Genomic DNA, 21,838 nt, shown 5'->3' on the forward strand with positions numbered 1-21,838 from the left:
CCTGTGTCGGCCCCTCCTGGGCGACCTGCTTTAGGGACCCCTTTGGGAGTCCGGGGTTATGGGTCCCCTGACTCCTGCCTCTGTGCTCGGGGAAGGCGGGCCTTTGGTTCTCAGCAGTAGAGCTTTCTGAGCTATCTAAAATTTTAGCTTCATTTAAACCTTCTACCTGTATGTTAGACCCAGTCCCAACCAAGTTGTTTAAGGACATATTCCCTTTGATGAGTGGCACTATTTTAGACATGATTAATCTATCCTTAGTAAACGGATATGTACCACAGGTTTTTAAAGTAGCTGTTATTAAACCTTTACTTAAGAAACCTTCTCTTTATCAAGATGAGTTAGTAAACTACAGACCTATATCTAATCTTCTTTTGTTATCTAAAATTCTTGAGAAAGTAGTTGCTAATCAAGTTTGTGAACATTTACAAAGCAATGACCTACTTGAGGAGTTTCAGTCAGGCTTCAGAGCTCATCATAGCACTGAAACAGCTCTGGTGAAGGTCACTAATGATATTCTCATGGCCTCAGATAATGGACTTGTGTCTGTACTTGTCCTGTTAGATCTCAGTGCTGCATTTGATACAGTTGATCACAATATTCTCCTACAAAGACTTGAACATACTGTCGGGATTAAGCGGAAAGCATTAGCCTGGTTTAAATCTTATCTGTCGGACAGATTCCAGTTTGTTCATGTTAATAATAAATCTTCCTCAAACTCTAGGGTCACCTGTGGAATACCACAGGGTTCAGTCCTTGGACCAATTCTCTCTATATATGCTTCCGATCGGCAAAATTATCAGACAGCATGGAATTAATTTCCACTGTTATGCTGATGACACTCAGCTATATTTATCCATAAATCCTGATGGATCCAATCAATTACTTCGACTGCAGTCATGTCTTGATGACATCAAAAGCTGGATGACTTTAAATTTCCTGCATCTAAATTCTGACAAGACCGAAGTTGTAATCTTTGGGCCAGAGTCCTCAAAAAAATAAACTTCTTAACCAATCACTTGATCTGGGTGGCATTACCTTGGCCTCTGGTAATAAAGTCAAAAATCTTGGTGTTATTTTTGACCAAGACATGTCATTTAAATCCCATATTAAACAGGTTTCCAGAGTTTCCTTTTTTCACCTCCGGAATATGGCCAAAATTAGAAACATTCTGTCCAGGAGTGATGCTGAAAAACTGGTCCATGCATTTGTTACTTCAAGGCTGGACTATTGTAATTCTTTACTATCAGGAAATCCACAAAATGCAGTTCAAAGCCTTCAGCTGATCCAAAATGCTGCAGCAAGAGTTCTGATGAAAATCAACAAGCGGGATCATATTTCTCCAATTTTAGCTTCCCTTCATTGGCTTCCTGTTAAATCAAGAATATAATTTAAAATTCTTCTTCTAACGTATAAAGCCCTTAATAATCAAGCTCCATCATATATCAGAGCTCTGATTACCCCGTATATTCCTAACAGAGCACTTCGCTCTCAGACTGCAGGTCTGCTGGTGGTTCCTAGAGTCTCTAAAAGTAGAATGGGAGGCAGATCCTTTAGCTATCAGGCTCCTCTCCTGTGGAACCAACTACCAGTTTTGGTCCATGAGGCAGACACCCTATCTACTTTTAAGACTAATCTTAAAACTTTCCTTTTTGACAAAACTTAAACTAGAGTGGCTTATGTTACTCTGAGCTACCTTTATAGTTTTACTGCTATAGGCTTAGGCTACTGGAGGATATCAGGATCTAATTTTCTCACTCTATAGAGTTCTACTGTTCTTCAATTATGCATTACGTGTTGTCATTTCTGCTTTAACTTTCTGTTCTCTCTCTTTTATCTTCATAGTAGGTACACCTGGTCTGGCATTCTGTTAACTGTGGCATCATCCAGGAAAGACAGATCACCCGCTACTACCATCTAATGTAGAACAGATTACTGGATCAATGTGTGCTTCTGTGCTTTTTTGTCTCTCTTGTTGTGTCTCTGCTCTGTCTTCTGTAACCTTGTTATAAGAATTATTATTCTGAAGTCACCATGGCCTCACACCACTCGGACGTGGGAGGCCTGGAGACCTGATGGCTGTGTATAAGATTTGCTGAGTGCAAGGCTGAATGCTGCGTAGAATGATTATTGTCTATGATGGACTGTCTTTGTTATGTCTCAAACCAAGGCCACGGTGCAGTATTAAGGGAAGCCCGAAAAGGGAGGCAGGCAGAGACAGGGCAGACGCAGACTGCAGCGGGACCGTGGGGTGCGATTTACTTCCCAACTATGTGAATCTCTGCTCTGTTTTTCAATAAAAGTGCTGGAACTGTATCCGATCGACCGTCTCCTTCTTCAGTAACTCAGGGAAGTCAGTTATCTGTTCAGAACTCTCATAACAAACCCCCAGTCTGTTGAGGCAGATGACCGTTCATACTGAGCCTGGTTCTGCCGGAGGTTTTCCTTCCCGTTAATGGGGAGTTTTTCTTCCCACTGTCGCTTCATGCTTGCTCAGTATGAGGGATTGCAGCAAAGCCGTGTACAATGCAGACGACTCTCCCTGTGGCTCTACGGTTCCCCAGGATTGAATGCTGCTTGTCGGGACTTTGATGCAATCAACTGGTTTCCTTATATAGGAAATGTTTGACTAATCTGTATAAATCTGACCCAATCTGTATAATATGATTGAACTTGATTTTGTAAAGTGCCTTGAGATGACATGTTTCATGATTTGGCGCTATATAAATAAAATTGAATTGAATTGAATTGAATTAATTAAGAGATTAATTTAAAGTGTATTGTGATCCTGAACATCTCAAAGTTTCTTTCTTTTGATCCACTAATCAAAACAATTTTTAAAAAGACAGAATTAACACAAGACAGCAAGCGATTTAATGAAACAATTGAAAGAACATTATAAAACAGACTCAGACAGCAGATTTAGAAAATCCCAAACATGGAATGCTGTGTTACTTATACAATTGGATGAAGTCAGTGAGTATAATAGGCACACATACTCTGTTTTGTACAGGTAGTAAACAATTTTTACAGGAATTGAAATAGAAAAGTGTCCAGATTGAAGGACTATCCCCTGAAAAACACCTTCCTTTCAGACCTTTTCTCTGGAAATCTAAATAATTCACAATACAATTATTTCATTCTATAGGCTCATACATCCTGTTTTCTGAACAGGATTACAAACTATAGCTTTACATAACAATATTTTTACTATAGGTACAGAGAAATATGCCCGTGCTGTTGTCCTCTTCAAATCATGAAAAATATAAACAAGCCATGCATGCACAATAAAACACTGAAGCGTAAGCATTTAAGAACATTTGAACATGAAGCCTAAACAAGATTTTTCCTGACTGATTAATTAAGACAGACCCTATTATGATAAGATAAAATTTTTTTTAAATATATCTATTTTTTGCCTATATTGAAGTTGGGGCTTTGGGCCACAAAACAAAAAATAGACATCCCTGGCATCATAGAAGGTGAGGTGTATACACACACACACACACACACACACACACCTACAAGCAGCTCTGTGGATTTGGAAAGCAAGAGTCATGACCTGAGAGCAGAAAAGCTGCTCCTTCAGGTTTTTTTTGATCCTAAAATTATAAAACAAGAATTTTGTTGTATACAAAAGGAACAATTGACATGCAATAAATTTAATAGAAAACATGGAATTCATGGGCATTTGTTACTTATCAAAGTCACTTCAAACATAAACAGTTATTCTAGCCTGGTCACACATAGAACACGAAGAAATGCAATAAGCTTTGGTCCCTAAACTAACTTATAAGTCTATATAAAAAACTGAATGGAACCTGGCTTTGACCACATGGTAAGCATGTCCAAGGTTACAGGTACTTCAGTGAATGAATTCCTCCAAAAATCCAGGCGCATGCCTTTTGGCTTGATTGAATATTGAAATTGTTCCTTAGAGTGCGGGAACAAAGAGTTGTTATTTGTGTGATGTCACCTGATGGACTGACAACAGGGTCCTTCCTGTGGAGATGAATAATGGTAATGCTGGCCAGGCTTAGTGGGTAAAATAAAAATATGTCTGGCTGTAAATTAAAGCCTTTTACATGTGTTATACTGGTTTAACCCTGAAATCATAATGTTTTCGTTACACTAAGCAATGAAACAATTATTGTAAATTATTGTACATTTTTGTTATTTACAGGAAATGTATTGAGACAATAAACCTGGTTTAAATGGGATCTCATGGAACATAAGTTGTGATAATTACATTGTGAATATGAAATTGGGATACAGTACAATGATTTCAGGGCAATGAAATTAAATGTAAAAAAATTTACTAAATTATTGTGTGCATGTTTTGACTGAGCTGAACAGCCTCCTCAAATGTTTATTAATTTCTTTCATTTTAAAACCATAAATGATTGGATTAAACAAAGGATGATATACAAATGTTTGTATTGTCATTATAAAGCGTGCAATTTTTGGGAAGTCTGACTCCACTCGAGCTATAATTACATCATACGTCATCAAACAAAAGTAGCCTGTCAAAACCAACAGGTGGGGTATGCAGGTCTGGGCAGTTGTTTTTCTGAATGGTTTAGGACTTCGAAAAGACATTATGAATATGTTTGCATATGTAAAAACTGTGAAAACCATAGGAAATATTACAACATTTAGTAAAGCAACAAGCCCAACTACAGTAATTGTTCTTGATCTCACACATTGAAGTGCGTAAATAGTATTGTTACAAAATATTCCTTGCAAATTATACGAACATAACTTAGCTTTAGAACTTAGTATTGTTTGTATTTCAAGATAAACTACAGGTACGAGCCACGCTAGAATAAGGAAAACATTCACAGTTCTTTTTCTCATGATATTTCGGTATCTCAGAGGTTTACATATTGCCACATATCTGTCAAAGGCCATGGCTGCTAAGAGTAAAAATTCTGAACCACCCACAGAATAAAAGATGAAAAACTGTAGCAGGCAAGCTGAATATGATATAATGGGTTTTTCAGATATAAAGTCAATCAAAAGCTTTGGGTAAATACTGGTGCTGTAAAGAAGACCATTAAATAACAAGGCTGCTATGAAGATGTACATCGGTTCATGGAGGCTTTTGTGAATCCAGATAAGATACAAAATAGTAGCATTACTGCAGATTATTAAAATGTACACTGTAAATATAAAAGAGAAATAAGCATATCTGTATTTGTTCAGCTCTACATACCCAGACAGGGTTATGTAGGTAATGTTTCTCTGGTCATCCATAAACGTACTTTTACAACCTGTTATAATTCTTTATACGATCAAGAAACAAATTCAGGTCATGTAACATATGATACAGTTTCACCAATACCCAGTCTCAATACATGTCATTACCCATTAACTGAAGTTGAACCTGGTGTATTATGATCAGCAAAATTTACAAAAATGTTGTCCAAGTCTGTTGAAATCTTTTTGTATAAGAGCCTCCCCCTCCCCCTCCCCTCCGAAGGGAGTAATCTCTGAAGGCCCGCCACACTGTTCCGTCTTTTGTACCACAGTGCACTACTTCTGATGCACAATATCATTGTAAATATTTAATTTTAAGAAAAATAATGTAGGGAATGTATTATATTACTGTTACATTAATTGTAAATTCTTAATGCAGTACGACAGAAACCACAGTATTCATACAATATAACATACAATATATAAATTTATGTATATGTTTGATTAATGTCCATGCATAAAATATTCACATAAAATGAAGCTGAAGGCGCAAGTTCAATTGAAGAAACTCATCGCCTGCCTCCATTCAATCAGAGTCCGATACGCCTCTGATGTGAGCCAATCAGCTACGAACCGCACCTCCATGAAGCCAATCAGCATCCCACGCTCATCTTAAAAGCAACTTCAAATCCACGTCTCAGCTTGCTAACCAGCAAGCGCAAACGGATTGCATGTTGGATTTCGAATCAGATGTCCGATTCAAGACGATAACAACTCATCCTCAAATCCTGCTGCTCTTAGGAACGCCATCTAGCCGCGCATCCATCCTCTGCAATCTCTGTATTCGCTCCAGCATATCTTAACCAGCACTGACCTGGATTCGCTCTCTTAGCTGGCATTCTTCCGCTGTGGCGTCTCATTCCGTCTCCCAACCTCTGTTTTCATCAGCTCCGATTCCTGGCGCTATGAACTTGCAAATCCCCGCTTTTCACAAGCGACGTAGACGCCGTCACAACTCTGACTCAGCTCCGGTCCCGCTCTGCTTCGTAGCCGAGAGCGGCTATCGTCCTGCGCAACTTTCAGTCTGATCTCCTCTCATGCCCGCTCCTAGCAGCTCAAGGTAACATGTATCCACTCATGTTTTCATTCTTATTACATGCATTTCGCTCATCATGCTCCTGAACTGTCCGTCTGTTAGGCAGAAGTATCCCATCCATTCTGTTTGTTTTCGTTTTCTTCTTCTTCTGGTTTTGGCGGTTGGCTACAGGCTTGTAGTAGCATTACTGCCACCTACTGGTTGCAGTATGGTTCGTGATGGACTCCATTAATCTTCTCTTATTTCATAATTATGTCATTCTAATTCAACTCATTGTTCATATTTTCTACAGTAATTTCTTGTCCATAGTATGCTTGATTTTAAGTGTTAATTAAGTTTGTAAGTTGAAATGTTAACCTTACCATTTTCCTCTTTGGTTTTTCCCATTCCTGTGTTCTCTTACTATCTTTGATATGGCAACGTTCTTCTCGTCTCCCCTTTATCATCAACCTGCAGGCTGTATTAGCAAATGTCTCAGCATTTTAAATCTCTGATTTCGTCATTCAAAGACTTACTATTGGCAATCCTTCCGCATTAAGTATCTTCAATGTCATTCACGTTCAGTTTAACCGGACAGTAGGGTTGAGTTGTTACTTAACCCATTTTATTTCAGAAGTGCATTTTAAATCCAGCGATTTATACCAATTGTTGTGCCCTTCACGAGCTCTGCTGCTCTGGCCAGGCATTCATAAAGTATTCTGTCAAATTCTCTTCACCTACTTTCATCGTGCACTGCCACGTGCTACGTTGTGTGCCTTGTCTCGTGCCCTGTCTCATACCCCGCTCGTACCTGTCTCATACCCCTGCCATGTGCCCTGCCATGTGCTCTGCCATGTGCCCGGCGATGTGCCCGCCATGTGCCCTGCCATGTGCCCGTCTCCTACTCCTCATGTACTCTGTATGTGCCTGTTTCGTGTCCTTCATGTCATGAGCATTCATTCTTTCATGTCCCCATGCATCAGCCCCATGCATCAGCCCCATGCATCAGCCCCATGCATCAGCCATGCAGCAACCCCGAGCACCGGCCGAGCACCTCACTATTCATTTCACCTCATCTCACCATCCATCTCACCGTTCCCCACACCTCACCTCACCATTCACCTCACCTTCATCTCCCATTCCACATCACTGTTTTGTAGGCCTTCGCGACAAACGGCCCTGTTTTGTAGGCCTTCGCGGCAAACGGCCCTGTTTTGGTAGGCCTTCGTGGCAAACGGCCCTGTTTTGGTAGGCCTTCGCGGCAAATGGCCCTGTTTTGGTAGGCCTTCGCGGCAACGGCCCTGTTTTGGTAGGCCTTCGCGGCAACGGCCCTGTTTTGGTAGGCCTTCGCGGCAACGGCCCTGTTTTGGTAGGCCTTCGCGGCAACGGCCCTGTTTTGGTAGGCCTTCGCGGCAACGGCCCTGTTTTGGTAGGCCTTCGCGGCAACGGCCCTGTTTTGGTAGGCCTTCGCGGCAACGGCCCTGTTTGGTAGGCCTTCGCGGCAAACGGCCCTCTCATTAAGCTACGCTGCTTCTCCTTTTCATTCTTCTCTGCCCGTCTGGAGCACGCTTTCTCTGTGGTGCCTGAATTAGCACAATGTTCAGTCATGTTACCATCTTCATCCTCTTCATTCATTCATCTTGTGGTCACTTCCTCTCCTAGATCTTCCTTTCACTATTCTCAGTTTGTCCTTTTTAAATTAAACCTGTCAGCCTGCAAATCGAGTTCTAGGTATTGATCTCAACTTGGTTCCAGCATGGTTCCTGCCTGCAGTTAAGCTCTCGAATTCACAAGATATCAGTCTCGTCCCATATCAGTTATTTTCAACTGTCAGCTGCCCTCCTTGCTTGGTCACCTCAATCTCACAAATGCATCATTGCCAGAGTCATGCTTTATTTCCAGGCAGCTAGAGTTCGCTAAATTTGTTCTTTTCTTCTTGAACAGGATACTCTGGTTGAGAGCTGCCGTTTTGACCGTCTGGTCTGCTTCTCGCCTGATCGGAATATATTCTATAATACCTTTCTGTCGTGGATGTGTTTAAAAATTTACGGATTCTGTCATCCGTAGGTTTTGGGGGGGGGGGGGGGTTCTTTATAATTGTTTCACAGGTTCCTGATCACTCAAACAATGGGCTCGGTCATCATCATCATGCCTCACACATCGTTCTGAGCTTCCATTCATTTTAGCTGCCCAATGCCTCTCGGCTTTAAGGTAATCTAACTGCAAATACTGGTGGTGGATTGAAACTTTTCACATGTTTCGTCAGACCCTTCATGTTTCACTCTTTCAAATTGAGTTTATCATTCATAATCATCACAGTTCGTAACTCTCCTATCATATAGTTGATCTTTCATGCTTCTTTCATATCATCATTAATCATATGTATACTTTCATTCATATCGCAACTCATATTGACAGTTATCCCGTCACTCATTCTGTTATGTATCCTTTCATGCATTCTTTATGTATCCTGCAATGCACTCTCTCGTGCGTCTCGTAGTATCTGGGCCTGCGTCTTGTCATGTGTTCTTTCATGCCTGCGTCAAGCATTCTGTTATGCATCCTGTTATGCATCATGTCACCTGTGTCGCATCTTGTCATGATTACTCATTTCTCTATGTGCATCATCTGCAAGACATCTTCCGCAAGAAAGCATAATCAAGACATCTTCCGCAAGAAGCATACGCAAGACATCTTCCGCAAGACATCTTCCGCAAGAAAGCGTACGCAAGACATCTTCCGCAAGAAAGCGTACGCAAGACATCTTCCGCAAGAAAGCGTACGCAAGACATCTTCCGCAAGAAAGCGTACGCAAGACATCTTCTGCAAGAAAGCGTACGCAAGACATCTTCTGCAAGAAAGCATACGCAAGACATCATCCGCAAGAAAGCATACGCAAGATATCTTCCGCAAGAAAAGCATCTATGCTCACATCTTCCGCAAGAAAGCATACGCAAGACATCTTCCGCAAGAAAGCATACGCAAGACATCTTCCGCAAGAAAAGCATTCATGCTCACATCTTCCGCAAGAAAACATAAGCAAGACATCTTCCGCAAGAAAGCATCTCTGCTCACATCTTCCGCAAGAAGCATACGCAAGACATCTTCCGCAAGAAAGCATCTCTGCTCACTTCTCCTTGTTCATTTCGTTCATTTCATTCACCTAATCATCTCCCATTCAAATCACTATCCCGTCACACTGCCTTATGAGCCAGGCGCTCTGACCTCGGCATTTTTGGGGGGAACATCCCTGTTCTCATACATCTACTTATGCATATTAAAGTATAATTCAGCATTAATGTTCCTGCCGAGGTCTGAGCACCAAAGACTTAAAATATTGTATCAATAAAATCCTTCTAATTGCCGTTTCTTTCTCTGTGAGTTTTTCAGATTTAAATGAAGCTGAAGGCGCAAATTTAATTGAAGAAACTCATCGCCTGCCTCCATTCAATCAGAGTCCGATACGCCTCTGATGTGAGCCAATCAGCTACGAACCGCACTTCCATGAAGCCAATCAGCATCCCACGCTCATCTTAAAAGCAACTTCAAATCCACGTCTCAGCCTGCTAACCAGCAAGCGCAAATGGATTGCATGTTGGATTTCGAATCAGATGTCCGATTCAACCCACCCCCAACCCCTTCTCCACCATCATAGCTGAGTTCATCTAGCTTCCAAGATGTTCCTCCATCCTCAACCCATCAGAGTGTTTTCTCCCTTCAGTCTTCATCACTCCCTATCGCCTGTTATTGGTCCGGCAGAAGACCACCATGTTGGGCCCGGTTCTGCCAGAGGTTTCTTCCCAAAGGGGAGTTTTTCCTCTCCACAGTCGCTTCAAGCTTGCTCATCATGGACAGTTCATGCAAACCTGTGTTTATCAAGTTGGACATCTATCTTAAACAGATCACCATATGGACTGAACAAACTTCTTCTATATCCACTCCACCACCAGTTTCAGACCTGGGGGGAACATCCCTGTTCTCATACATCTACTTATGCATATTAAAGTATAATTCAGCATTAATGTTCCTGCCGAGGTCTGAGCGCCAAAGACTTAAAATATTGTATCAATAAAATCCTTCTAATTGCCATTTCTTTCTCTGTGAGTTTTTCAGATTGAAATATACACAATCTTATGTGGGAGTGCTGTCCTTGTGGTTAGGGAGCTGGGCATTTGCGTCTTGGAGAGCCTGCAAAAGTTGGCAGTTCGAAACTCTGGGTCCCTGAGCAAGATCCTTGACCACAAAAAATTAATGACGTTTTAGACTTTTAGGCAAATATTCTTATTACATAAGGCATAAAAATGATGCAGCATTTCGGATAAAAAGCATCATACTGACAGTCAAACATGTTGGGTAGTGTGATGTTCTGGAGTTGCATTGCTGCTTCAGGATCTGAATAACTTGAAGCCTTTGATGGAACCATAAATTCTGCTCGTCTCAACAAGAACATTTGAAAGGAGTGCGTCCAGTCAGTTTCTGACCTTAAGTTTCACACTGTGCATGGATCACTGGTCTGGAGTCATGCTGTGTGACACAAGTGCAGATCACCAATTCAGTCCTCTTCAGACTAAAGGCAACATACCACATATATCAAGTGGTATTTTCTGGGATAATCCAGCAGTGAGATTTGAGCTTTTGTGCTGCATTTATAAGTCTTGCTGTTTCCTTTCCTTCCCCCTCCTTTTTCCTTTGAGTGTTTAACTAATAGATAGTTCATCAACACATGCAGCTTGCTTTTTAGTTATTGCTGGCCTGAAATTCTGCCAGATGCTTACAGTGGGAAGGGTCAAGAAGTGTGTGCTAGCTTATACTTCGGTTATGCACTATGACATTGATATGAAGCACACCAGAAAGCCAACTTCTGAATGGCTCAAAGAAATAAACGCAACGTGAAGATTTTGGAGCGGCCTTGTCAAAAGTTTAGTCCATACATAGCCAGATATCTGGGAAAACTGATACATTTTTATGCATTTAGGCCATTCATCCCCACGTAAACTTCGTTTTACATCTCAAAATATGAATAATTCTGAAAACGCCGGCCAAAGTATAGATTTCTAAAAACAAATTTTTTTTAGCTTGATTGAGTTAATTACAAGACAGAGTTTTAGGATCCAGAGCATCATGGTCTGAGACAAATGATGCAGCACTGACTTGGCTGCAATATGGAGTAAAAAATGGACGCTACCAGAGAGGTGCAGATTTGTGTTGTGATTGACCGTTTACAATGTGTCTAATCAATATCAAACGTGCTGGATAAATTTACTGCTAATCTATGGCTCCCGTTGTTTATTTCCAATTGACGTTACCCCGGAAACCGCACTGTATTTCCTGTCTTCACTTCATTATGGAAACTTCAAAGTAAAAGCATATGTGGAATGTTATAAACATTATAGCTGGTTCAGACACGCTTTGCTTATTTGTTTTTACAAGCCCAGCTGCTCGATTACACTGAGGTGCAAAGGAGAGGTCAGCTGTTTTACCCCAACTCTGCCTCTTGATATGGAGGCACAATGCTGTTGAACATTGGCATTATTTTTGAAGGATTCTGACTGCCTGACAGATTTTAGCTTTGCAGTACACTACCCCATGTGAATCTGGCATTTTTAAAATAATGCTCAGTGGTGAATTTGTACTGGTTTGTTTGGATGAAAGCTTTTCTAAAAACAATCCTCTGTGTAAGATATTTTTAAAAACGATGTGAGGGAGATATTCAATTTTATAAAGACCTGATTACGTGTGTAAAAGGCCAAAGTCAAGTCTTGAATTAAATTCAGAGACAATCAAGCAGAGAAGTGCGGGCTAGAATTCCTCTACAGCAGGGGCCACTAACATGGGGCCCACGGGCACAAGGTACCCCCCAAGGACCATATATGGTGCCCACAAACCTGTTCAAGAAATAGCAAAACCCTCCAGTGAGCTGCATTTCAAAATGCTATTTTATTCATTTTCTCTTCCGTTTTAATTATACTTGTATTTACATAGATTTAAAAATGACAAAAGTATTAAAAACACATTTATATTACATAAAGTTAAGGTGAGCTTGGACTCTTGTAGTTCAAAGGTCAGTCCAGGTAGCCCTTTGTATGACACAGTACGGATGAAGTAGCTCCCAGTTTCAAAAAGGTTGGGGATCTCTGGTCTACAGTGATGCAGAAGACTCAGTAACAGTTATTGCAAATGTAAATTGATACTTGTTACCGCCAATGTTGGCAAAAACAGTTAAAGATTTCTTCTGATTTTCCTTTTTCAGATGTAAATACCTCAGATTATCAAATGTTAAAACAGCTAGTTTTCAAATTATGATTTTTTTATTAGTGCAAGAACACATATAACCCTATGTAAAAGTTGTCACCAGACTATCAAGGGAACAAACACTTTTTCATGCAGCTTGCTAAGCTTCACATTTTTAAACATTACTGTGCATTTCTAAGAACAGCTTCAAGCAACTCTGAAGACGTATAGAAAAAAAAACATTTTTTAGATATTTTAACAGATATTTGGTATTCTGGACAATAATTAGGAGATTAATTTAAAGTGTATTGTGATCCTGAACATCTCAAAGTTTCTTTCTTTTGATCCACTAATCACAAACAATTTTTAAAAAGACAGAATTAACACAAGACAGCAAGCGATTTAATGAAACAATTGAAAGAACATTATAAAACAGACTCAGACAGCAGATTTAGAAAATCCCAAACATGGAATGCTGTGTTACTTATACAATTGGATGAAGTCAGTGAGTATAATAGGCACACATACTCTGTTTTGTACAGGTAGTAAACAATTTTTACAGGAATTGAAATAGAAAAGTGTCCAGATTGAAGGACTATCCCCTGAAAAACACCTTCCTTTCAGACCTTTTCTCTGGAAATCTAAATAATTCACAATACAATTATTTCATTCTATAGGCTCATACATCCTGTTTTCTGAACAGGATTACAAACTATAGCTTTACATAACAATATTTTTACTATAGGTACAGAGAAATATGCCCGTGCTGTTGTCCTCTTCAAATCATGAAAAATATAAACAAGCCATGCATGCACAATAAAACACTGAAGCGTAAGCATTTAAGAACATTTGAACATGAAGCCTAAACAAGATTTTTCCTGACTGATTAATTAAGACAGACCCTATTATGATAAGATAAAATTTTTTTTAAATATATCTATTTTTTGCCTATATTGAAGTTGGGGCTTTGGGCCACAAAACAAAAAATAGACATCCCTGGCATCATAGAAGGTGAGGTGTATACACACACACACACACACACACACACACCTACAAGCAGCTCTGTGGATTTGGAAAGCAAGAGTCATGACCTGAGAGCAGAAAAGCTGCTCCTTCAGGTTTTTTTGATCCTAAAATTATAAAACAAGAATTTTGTTGTATACAAAAGGAACAATTGACATGCAATAAATTTAATAGAAAACATGGAATTCATGGGCATTTGTTACTTATCAAAGTCACTTCAAACATAAACAGTTATTCTAGCCTGGTCACACATAGAACACGAAGAAATGCAATAAGCTTTGGTCCCTAAACTAACTTATAAGTCTATATAAAAAACTGAATGGAACCTGGCTTTGACCACATGGTAAGCATGTCCAAGGTTACAGGTACTTCAGTGAATGAATTCCTCCAAAAATCCAGGCGCATGCCTTTTGGCTTGATTGAATATTGAAATTGTTCCTTAGAGTGCGGGAACAAAGAGTTGTTATTTGTGTGATGTCACCTGATGGACTGACAACAGGGTCCTTCCTGTGGAGATGAATAATGGTAATGCTGGCCAGGCTTAGTGGGTAAAATAAAAATATGTCTGGCTGTAAATTAAAGCCTTTTACATGTGTTATACTGGTTTAACCCTGAAATCATAATGTTTTCGTTACACTAAGCAATGAAACAATTATTGTAAATTATTGTACATTTTTGTTATTTACAGGAAATGTATTGAGACAATAAACCTGGTTTAAATGGGATCTCATGGAACATAAGTTGTGATAATTACATTGTGAATATGAAATTGGGATACAGTACAATGATTTCAGGGCAATGAAATTAAATGTAAAAAAATTTACTAAATTATTGTGTGCATGTTTTGACTGAGCTGAACAGCCTCCTCAAATGTTTATTAATTTCTTTCATTTTAAAACCATAAATGATTGGATTAAACAAAGGATGATATACAAATGTTTGTATTGTCATTATAAAGCGTGCAATTTTTGGGAAGTCTGACTCCACTCGAGCTATAATTACATCATACGTCATCAAACAAAAGTAGCCTGTCAAAACCAACAGGTGGGGTATGCAGGTCTGGGCAGTTGTTTTTCTGAATGGTTTAGGACTTCGAAAAGACATTATGAATATGTTTGCATATGTAAAAACTGTGAAAACCATAGGAAATATTACAACATTTAGTAAAGCAACACGAAGAAATGCAATAAGCTTTGGTCCCTAAACTAACAGAATGCAGTCAAATTAAGTCTATATAAAAAACTGAATGGAACCTGGCTTTGACCACATGGTAAGCATGTCCAAGGTTACAGGTACTTCGGTGAATGAATTCCTCCAAAAATCCAGGCGCATGCCTTTTGGCTTGATTGAATATTGAAATTCTTCCTTAGAGTGCGGCAACAAAGACTTATTTGTGTGATGTCACCTGATGGACTGGCAACAGGGTCCTTCCTGTGGAGATGAATAATGGTAATGCTGACCAGGCTTAGTGGGTAAAAAATAAATATGTCTGCCTCTAAATTAAAGCCTTTTACATTTGTTATACTGGTTTAACTCTGAAATCATAATGTTTTCATTACACTAAGCACTGAAACAATTGTAAATTATTGTACATTTTTATTATTTATTGAGACAATAAACCTGGTTTAAATGGGATCTCACGGAACATAAGTTATGATAATTACATTGTGAATATGACATTGGGATACAGTACAATGATTTCAGGGCAATGAAATTAAATGTAAAAAAAAATTATTAAATTATTGCGTGCATGTTTTGACTGAGCTGAACAGCCTCCTCAAATGTTTATTAATTTCTTTCATTTTAAAACCATATATGATTGGATTAAACAAAGGATGATACAGAAATGTTTGTATTGTCATTATAAAGCGTGCAATTTTTGGGAAGTCCGACTCCACTCGAGCTATAATTACATCATATGTCATCAAACAAAAGTAGCCTGTCAAAACCAACAGGTGGGGTATGCAGGTCTGGGCAGTTGTTTTTCTGAATGGTTTAGGACTTTGATAAGACATTATGAATATGTTTCCATATGTAAAAACTGTGAAGACCATAGGAAATATTACAACATTTAGTAAAGCAACAAGCCCAACTACAGTAATTGTTCTTGATCTCACACATTGAAGTGCATAAATAGTATTGTTACAAAATATTCCATGCAAATTATATGAACATAACTTAGCTTTAGAACTTAATATTGTTTGTATTTCAAGATAAACTACAGGTACGAGCCACGCTAGAATAAGGAAAACATTCACAGTTCTTTTTCTCATGATATTTTGGTAACTCAGAGGTTTACATATTGCCACATATCTGTCAAAGGCCATGGCTGCTAACAGTAAAAATTCAGAAAAACCAACAGAGTAAAACACAAAAAACTGTAGCAGGCAAGCTGAATATGATATGATGGGTTTTTCAGATATAAAGTCAATCAAAAGCTTTGGGTAAATACTGGTGCTGTAAAGAAGACCATTGAATAACAAGGCTGCTATGAAGATGTACATCGGTTCATGGAGGCTTTTGTGAATCCAGATAAGATACAAAATAGTAGCATTACTGCAGATTATTAAAATGTACACTGTAAATATAACAAAGAAATAAGCATATCTGTATTTGTTCAGCTCTACATACCCAGACAGGGTTATGTAGGTAATGTTTCTCTGGTCATCCATAAACGTACTTTTACAACCTGTTATAATTCTTTATACGATCAAGAAACAAATTCAGGTCATGTGACATATGATACAGTTTTACCAATACCCAGTCTCAATACGTGTCATTACCCATTACCTGAAGTTGAACCTGGTGTATTATGATCAGCAAAATTTACAAAAATGTTGTCCAAGTCTGTTGAAATCTTTTTGTATAAGAGCCTCCCCCTCCCCTCCGAAGGGAGTAATCTCTGAAGGCCCGCCACACTGTTCCGTCTTTTGTACCACACAGTGCACTACTTCTGATGCACAATATCATTGTAAATGTTTAATTTCAAGATATATAATGCAGGGATTGTATTATATTTGTTCCGTACGCACTTTCTGCTTACAAAATGACAAATAAAGTTGTCTAAGTCTAAAATATTACTGTTGAATTATTTGAAAATTCTTAATGCCAGTAAGATGCAAACCACAGTATTCACACAATATAACATACAATATATAAATTTATGTATATGTTTAACTAATGTCCATACATAAAATATATACATATACACACATATACACACTCTTATGTGGGAGTGGTGTCCTTGTGGTTAGGGAGCTGGGCATTTGCGTCTTGGAGAGCCAGCAAAGGTTGGCAGTTCGAAACTCAGTCTGTCACTCTGGGTCCCTGAGCAAGACCCTTGACCACAAAAAGTAATGATCTTTGAGACTTTTAATACTACTACTACTACTACTACTACTACTACTAATAATAATAATAATAATAATAATAATAATAATAATAATAATAATAATACATTGGATTTGTAATGCATTTTATATTTATATAAATCACAAAGTGCTACATAATAAACCAGGTAAGTGCTAAATAAAAACACATGGAGAGCATGAAAAATAAAAAAGTAAAAAAAGATAAAATAAACAAAGACTGTCACGATTTGGGTTTTGTCTTGTTTTATGTTATCAGATTTATTAGTTAAGTTTCTGCTTTTGGGTTCTTTCTTGTTTAGCTTTGATTTAGACGTGTTGTTCTGTTTAGGTTACCTGTTTTCCACTTGTCACTTTATCAGCTCTGTTTGGTCTCCCCTCAGCAATCTGTCAGCTCCCCTGCCCTGATTAGTTCCACCTGCCTTCTTGTAATTAGTTTCACTCCGTTTCAGCTGTGCACTCCACTATATAGTTCTGCCTCGGTCTTCACTTCTCCGGCAGATCATTTACGAGCCCATGGTGAGTTTTGTTCCAGCGGGGAAAATGCATAACTAAATACTGTAAAGGGCTCCTATAAAGGGAACAGGGGTACTGACAGATCTGAGATGAAGCCCCTGATGTTACAAGTTCTTTAAAATGACCCTTAAAAGTGCGCACCTGAATTAAAGCGCGAGGCAGCAGCCCACCGAAGCGCCACTGATTCTATGTTGTTAAAAACAAAAGAGCATGAAACACAGCTAGTAACTCTCCTATTGACTTTAACTGGCACACTTTGCTACCGATGTGAGGACCTTAAACGTAGTGATTCATGTTTTGAATGGTGAACGGTGATAAAAGCACCTGCTCCGAGGGAAAGGGGGGGGGGGGAGGGGGGGGAGTAGCAACGCTAAGGCACAGAAATATGGTGCATGTAGTTAAAAAATGCAGAATTAATAAAAACGAAACTTAAAAACAGACCAAGTGGCGTTTTAAACTGCATCTGGTCAGCAGAACTGTTTTATGATCCAGCGTGCAGCCATGACTGGTTCTGAATGAACGGGTCATCTGGCAAAATCTGAGCCACTTCCCGAAGCAGTCACGTGGTACAGCCGGGCAGCGAGGCTTCGGCCGTCATCGTTTTCGGCTCCTCCCCTAAATGAAGCAAGCTTCGATACGCGCTTTACGGAAACGCCCCCTCCATTACTCGACACACGACAGAGCAATAAAACGTCTTTAACACCTACATTCTGCTTGTTGGCCTGAATATTGAATCCACCTGTTCAGTTTCGTTTGTTACAAAGACAATAAGTAAAAGGGGGAAGAGTTCAATTAAAAGCTCTCCTAAAAAGGTGGGTTTTAAGGCCACGTTTAAAAGCGTCCACAGTCTGTGGGGTCCTCAGGTGGTCAGGGAGAGCATTCCACAGCCTGGAAGCAGCTGAGCAGAAAGCCCCATCTCCCATTGTACGGAGCTTTGTCCTTGGTGGGTTCAGCAGATATGTCGAGGTAGATCAGAGGGTGTGTGTTGAGGTCTGTGGGGTGAGAAGTTCCTTGAGGTATGATGGGGCATCACCATGGATGCACTGTTGGGTAAGGAGGGAGACCTTGTACTCAATTCTGAGTGGGACAGGAAGCCAGTGAAGTGATTTGAGTATGGGGGGACCACATGATGTGGTCATGTTTGTCCACCCTCATAGGGATCCGTGCAGCGCTGTTTTGTATGTACTGCAGCTTCTGAAGGCTTTTCTCAGGGATCCCAATGAGGAGCGCATGGCTGAATTTCGGGTTGGCCAGCCTCATCCCCTGAGACAAACATATTTCTGGTCTGGCATGGAAACTGACACTCTGACTGTCCATTAAAATGTGTCAGTCAGCGCGTGCACAGCCCTCTGTGTCACGGCACATCGCTGCTCCCCCTCCCCTCTAGTACATGGCTCAGCGGCGCCAGCCAATCAGCACGCAGGCTCAGCCTAGCCCGCCCACTCAGCTCTCTCTCACAAACAACCGCTGTGCATATATCCTATTAAAAAGTGTTATTTAAGATAAGATAACATTAGCTAATCCTTTATTTATCCCACGATGGGGAGATTATAGGATTAAAGCAACAGGCAGGTGCACACAACACAGAGAAAATTACACAAGAATTGAAATTTATAAGGTGGATTAGGAAAAAAACACTATGAACATAACATTTATTATTATTATTAATTATTATTATTATTATTTAATTGTAATAATAAAATATAAATCACAAAACCCGAAAGGTCGACAGTTTCATGATACATCAAGCTTAGGGACTGGCTAATATACAGCAGTTCAAAAAAGGCCATATTTGGCTGCCGTGCTTGCTGTTCTCTTATGAAGAAAAGATCAAGCAGTGGACTAAATTTAGATGGGTTGAAAACAACCAGTATAAAATACACAGATATCCAGTGCATGAAGTATACAGTTAAGTTGACTTTTTTTGGTGTGTGTGTGTGTGTGTGTGTGTGTGTGTGTGTGTGTGTGTGTGTGGTGGCGGCAGGTGTAGAGGGGGGGCCCAAAAAGACTGCGTTGTCCCAGGCCCTAACAAAGCTGTCAGCTGGCCTGCTTGTTACCACCAAGGTTGGCAAAAACAGTCGAAGATTTCTTCTGATTTTTTTTCTTCGGACATAAATACCTCAGATTATCGAATGTCAAAACAGCTAGTTTTCAAATTCTGATTTTTTTAGAGCAAGACAATATATAACCCTATGTAAAAGTTGTCACCAAACCTATCAAGGGAACAAACACTTTTTCATACAGCTATATCCAAGCTTCACATTTTTAAACATTATTGTCCATTTCTAAGAACGGCTTCAAGCAACTGTGAAGATATATAGAAAAAAAAACTTTAAAAAGTTGCAGATATTTGGTATTTTGGACAATAATTAAGAGATTCATTCAAAGTGTATTGTGCATCTTGTACTTTTCAAATGTTTTTTTTTTCTTTTGATCCACTAATCACAAACAATTTTTAAAAAGACAGAATTAACACAAGGCAGCAAGTGATTTAATAAAACAATTGAAAGAACATTATCAAACAGACTCAGACAGCAGAATTCAGAAAATCCCAAACTTGGAATGCAGTGTTACTTATATATTTGGATGAAGTCAGTGAGTATGATAGACACACATACTCGGTTTTGTACAGGTAGTAAACAATTTTTACAGGAATTGAAATAGACAGGTGTCCAGATTGAAAGACTACTATATCCTGAAAAACACCTTCCTTTTAGGCTTTTGGCTCCCAGCAAAGCTAACGTTGTGCAAAGACAGAAGCTTCAAGAAGACCTTTTCCCTATATACAATTATTTCATTCAATTGGCCCATACATATATATTACTCCATAAATGGGGAATAATAAAACAACTAAATAATATCTAAGTAATTTCACACTTTAGCACATTCAAGGATGTGACAAAGTGTGGGTTCTATCTACATACTTTGGCTTTATTACACAATCTGAAAACATGAATGCAAGGCTAGCTGGAAACTGTCATGAAAATCTGCACGGTTGAAATGATTTTGAATTTATAGTCAGTTTGTTGAGAAAATAAATGTGGTGTGAGAATTTTTATAAGAACATTCAAATTAATATTTAGGGTAACAAAATAATTTCTGAAAATTAACAAAATAATTGCAGTCAGTCATGCTTTGGCTGAACAGAGCAACTTCCTTAGATGTTTATTAATTTCTTTCATCTTAAACCCATACATGAAGGGATTAATCAAAGGATGATACAGAAATGTTTGTATTGTCATAATAAAACGTGCAGTTTTAGGGAAATCTGACTCCACTCTAGCAATGATTACATCATATGTCATCACACAGAAGTAGCTGGTCAAAACCAACAGGTGGGGTATGCAGGTCTGGGCAGTTGTTTTCCTGAATTCTTTACAACTTCGATAAGATGTTATAAATATTTTTGTATATGTAAAAGCTGTGAAGAGCGTAGGAAGAATTGCCGTATTTAATAAAGCAATGACCCCAAAAATTGTAAGTGCTCTCGATCTCACACAGTGAAGTGTGTACATTGTATTGTTACAAAATATTCCTTCCAAATGAAAATTGCATATTTTAGCTTTAGCACTCAGTATCGCCAGCACAGCAAGATGACAAGCAGGGAAAACCCAAGCTACTAGTAGGAAAATATTAACATTATTTTTTGTCATGATATTTCGGTACTTCAGTGGTTTACATACTGCCACATATCTGTCAAAGGCCATGGCTGCTAAGAGTAAAAATTCTGAACCACCCACAGAATAAAAGATGAAAAACTGTAAAAGGCAAGCTGAATATGATATGATGGGTTTTTCAGATAAAAAGTCAACCAAAAGCTTTGGGTAAATACTGGTGCTGTAAAGAAGACAGTTAAACAATAAACCTGCAATAAAAATGTACATTGGCTCATGGAGGTTTTTGTGAATCCAGATAAGATACAAAATTGTAGCATTACTGCAGACTATTAAAATGTACATTGTAAATATAACAGAAAAGTAAAAGTATCTGTATTTGCTCAGATCTACATACCCAGACAGAGTTATGAAGGTAACGTTTATCTTACCATCCATGACTGTACTTTAACAAGCTCCTAAAATTCAGTCAATAAACACAATGACTACATGTATAACTGGCACCGTTGTACATGTAATATACAGTGTAGTGTGAGTTTGTGGGAGTTTTTTTATTAGATTGCTTTTCCCTCCAAGGATCTAATCTCTGAAGGCCTCACTGGTTACTGTCTTATGCAAAACAGTAACATTTCCAGCCTTTCAGATGTTCAATATGAAATACTGTATTTTACAGTAAAATGAGGGTGGCAAAAAATTTTAGACAGTTCTCATTCCCAATGGTGACAGCAAGCAGACCACAACATAACAGAAATGTACTAAGCTAAAAAAAAAAGCTACCTTACTTCAAAAACAGCTTTCTTCTCCTGGCTTTAAGA

At 38.9% G+C, this 21,838-nt stretch overlaps 3 protein-coding genes across 3 annotated transcripts; all 3 read right to left on the reverse strand.

Annotated features, from left to right (window-relative positions):
• Window positions 1–4,320: 4,320 nt before the first annotated feature.
• LOC105940251 (olfactory receptor 11A1-like) lies at window positions 4,321–5,253 on the reverse strand. Its single transcript, XM_012882738.3, has one exon. It carries the CDS (start codon window positions 5,251–5,253, stop codon window positions 4,321–4,323), a length of 933 nt encoding a protein of 310 aa, XP_012738192.2.
• A 10,011-nt stretch (window positions 5,254–15,264) lies between these two features.
• Window positions 15,265–16,237, reverse strand: LOC118563812 (olfactory receptor 11A1-like). The gene has a single exon (XM_036139738.1). It carries the CDS (start codon window positions 16,195–16,197, stop codon window positions 15,265–15,267), a length of 933 nt encoding a protein of 310 aa, XP_035995631.1. The 5' UTR covers window positions 16,198–16,237.
• A 4,167-nt stretch (window positions 16,238–20,404) lies between these two features.
• On the reverse strand, window positions 20,405–21,529 carry LOC105940252 (olfactory receptor 11A1-like). Its single transcript, XM_012882739.2, has one exon. The coding sequence runs from the start codon at window positions 21,459–21,461 to the stop codon at window positions 20,538–20,540; it is 924 nt and encodes a 307-aa protein (XP_012738193.2). The 5' UTR covers window positions 21,462–21,529; the 3' UTR covers window positions 20,405–20,537.
• Between the last annotated feature and the right edge of the window lie 309 nt (window positions 21,530–21,838).

This window comes from Fundulus heteroclitus, chromosome 7, assembly GCF_011125445.2.
Source record: "Fundulus heteroclitus isolate FHET01 chromosome 7, MU-UCD_Fhet_4.1, whole genome shotgun sequence".
In the NCBI taxonomy this organism is placed as follows: Eukaryota; Metazoa; Chordata; class Actinopteri; order Cyprinodontiformes; family Fundulidae; genus Fundulus; species Fundulus heteroclitus.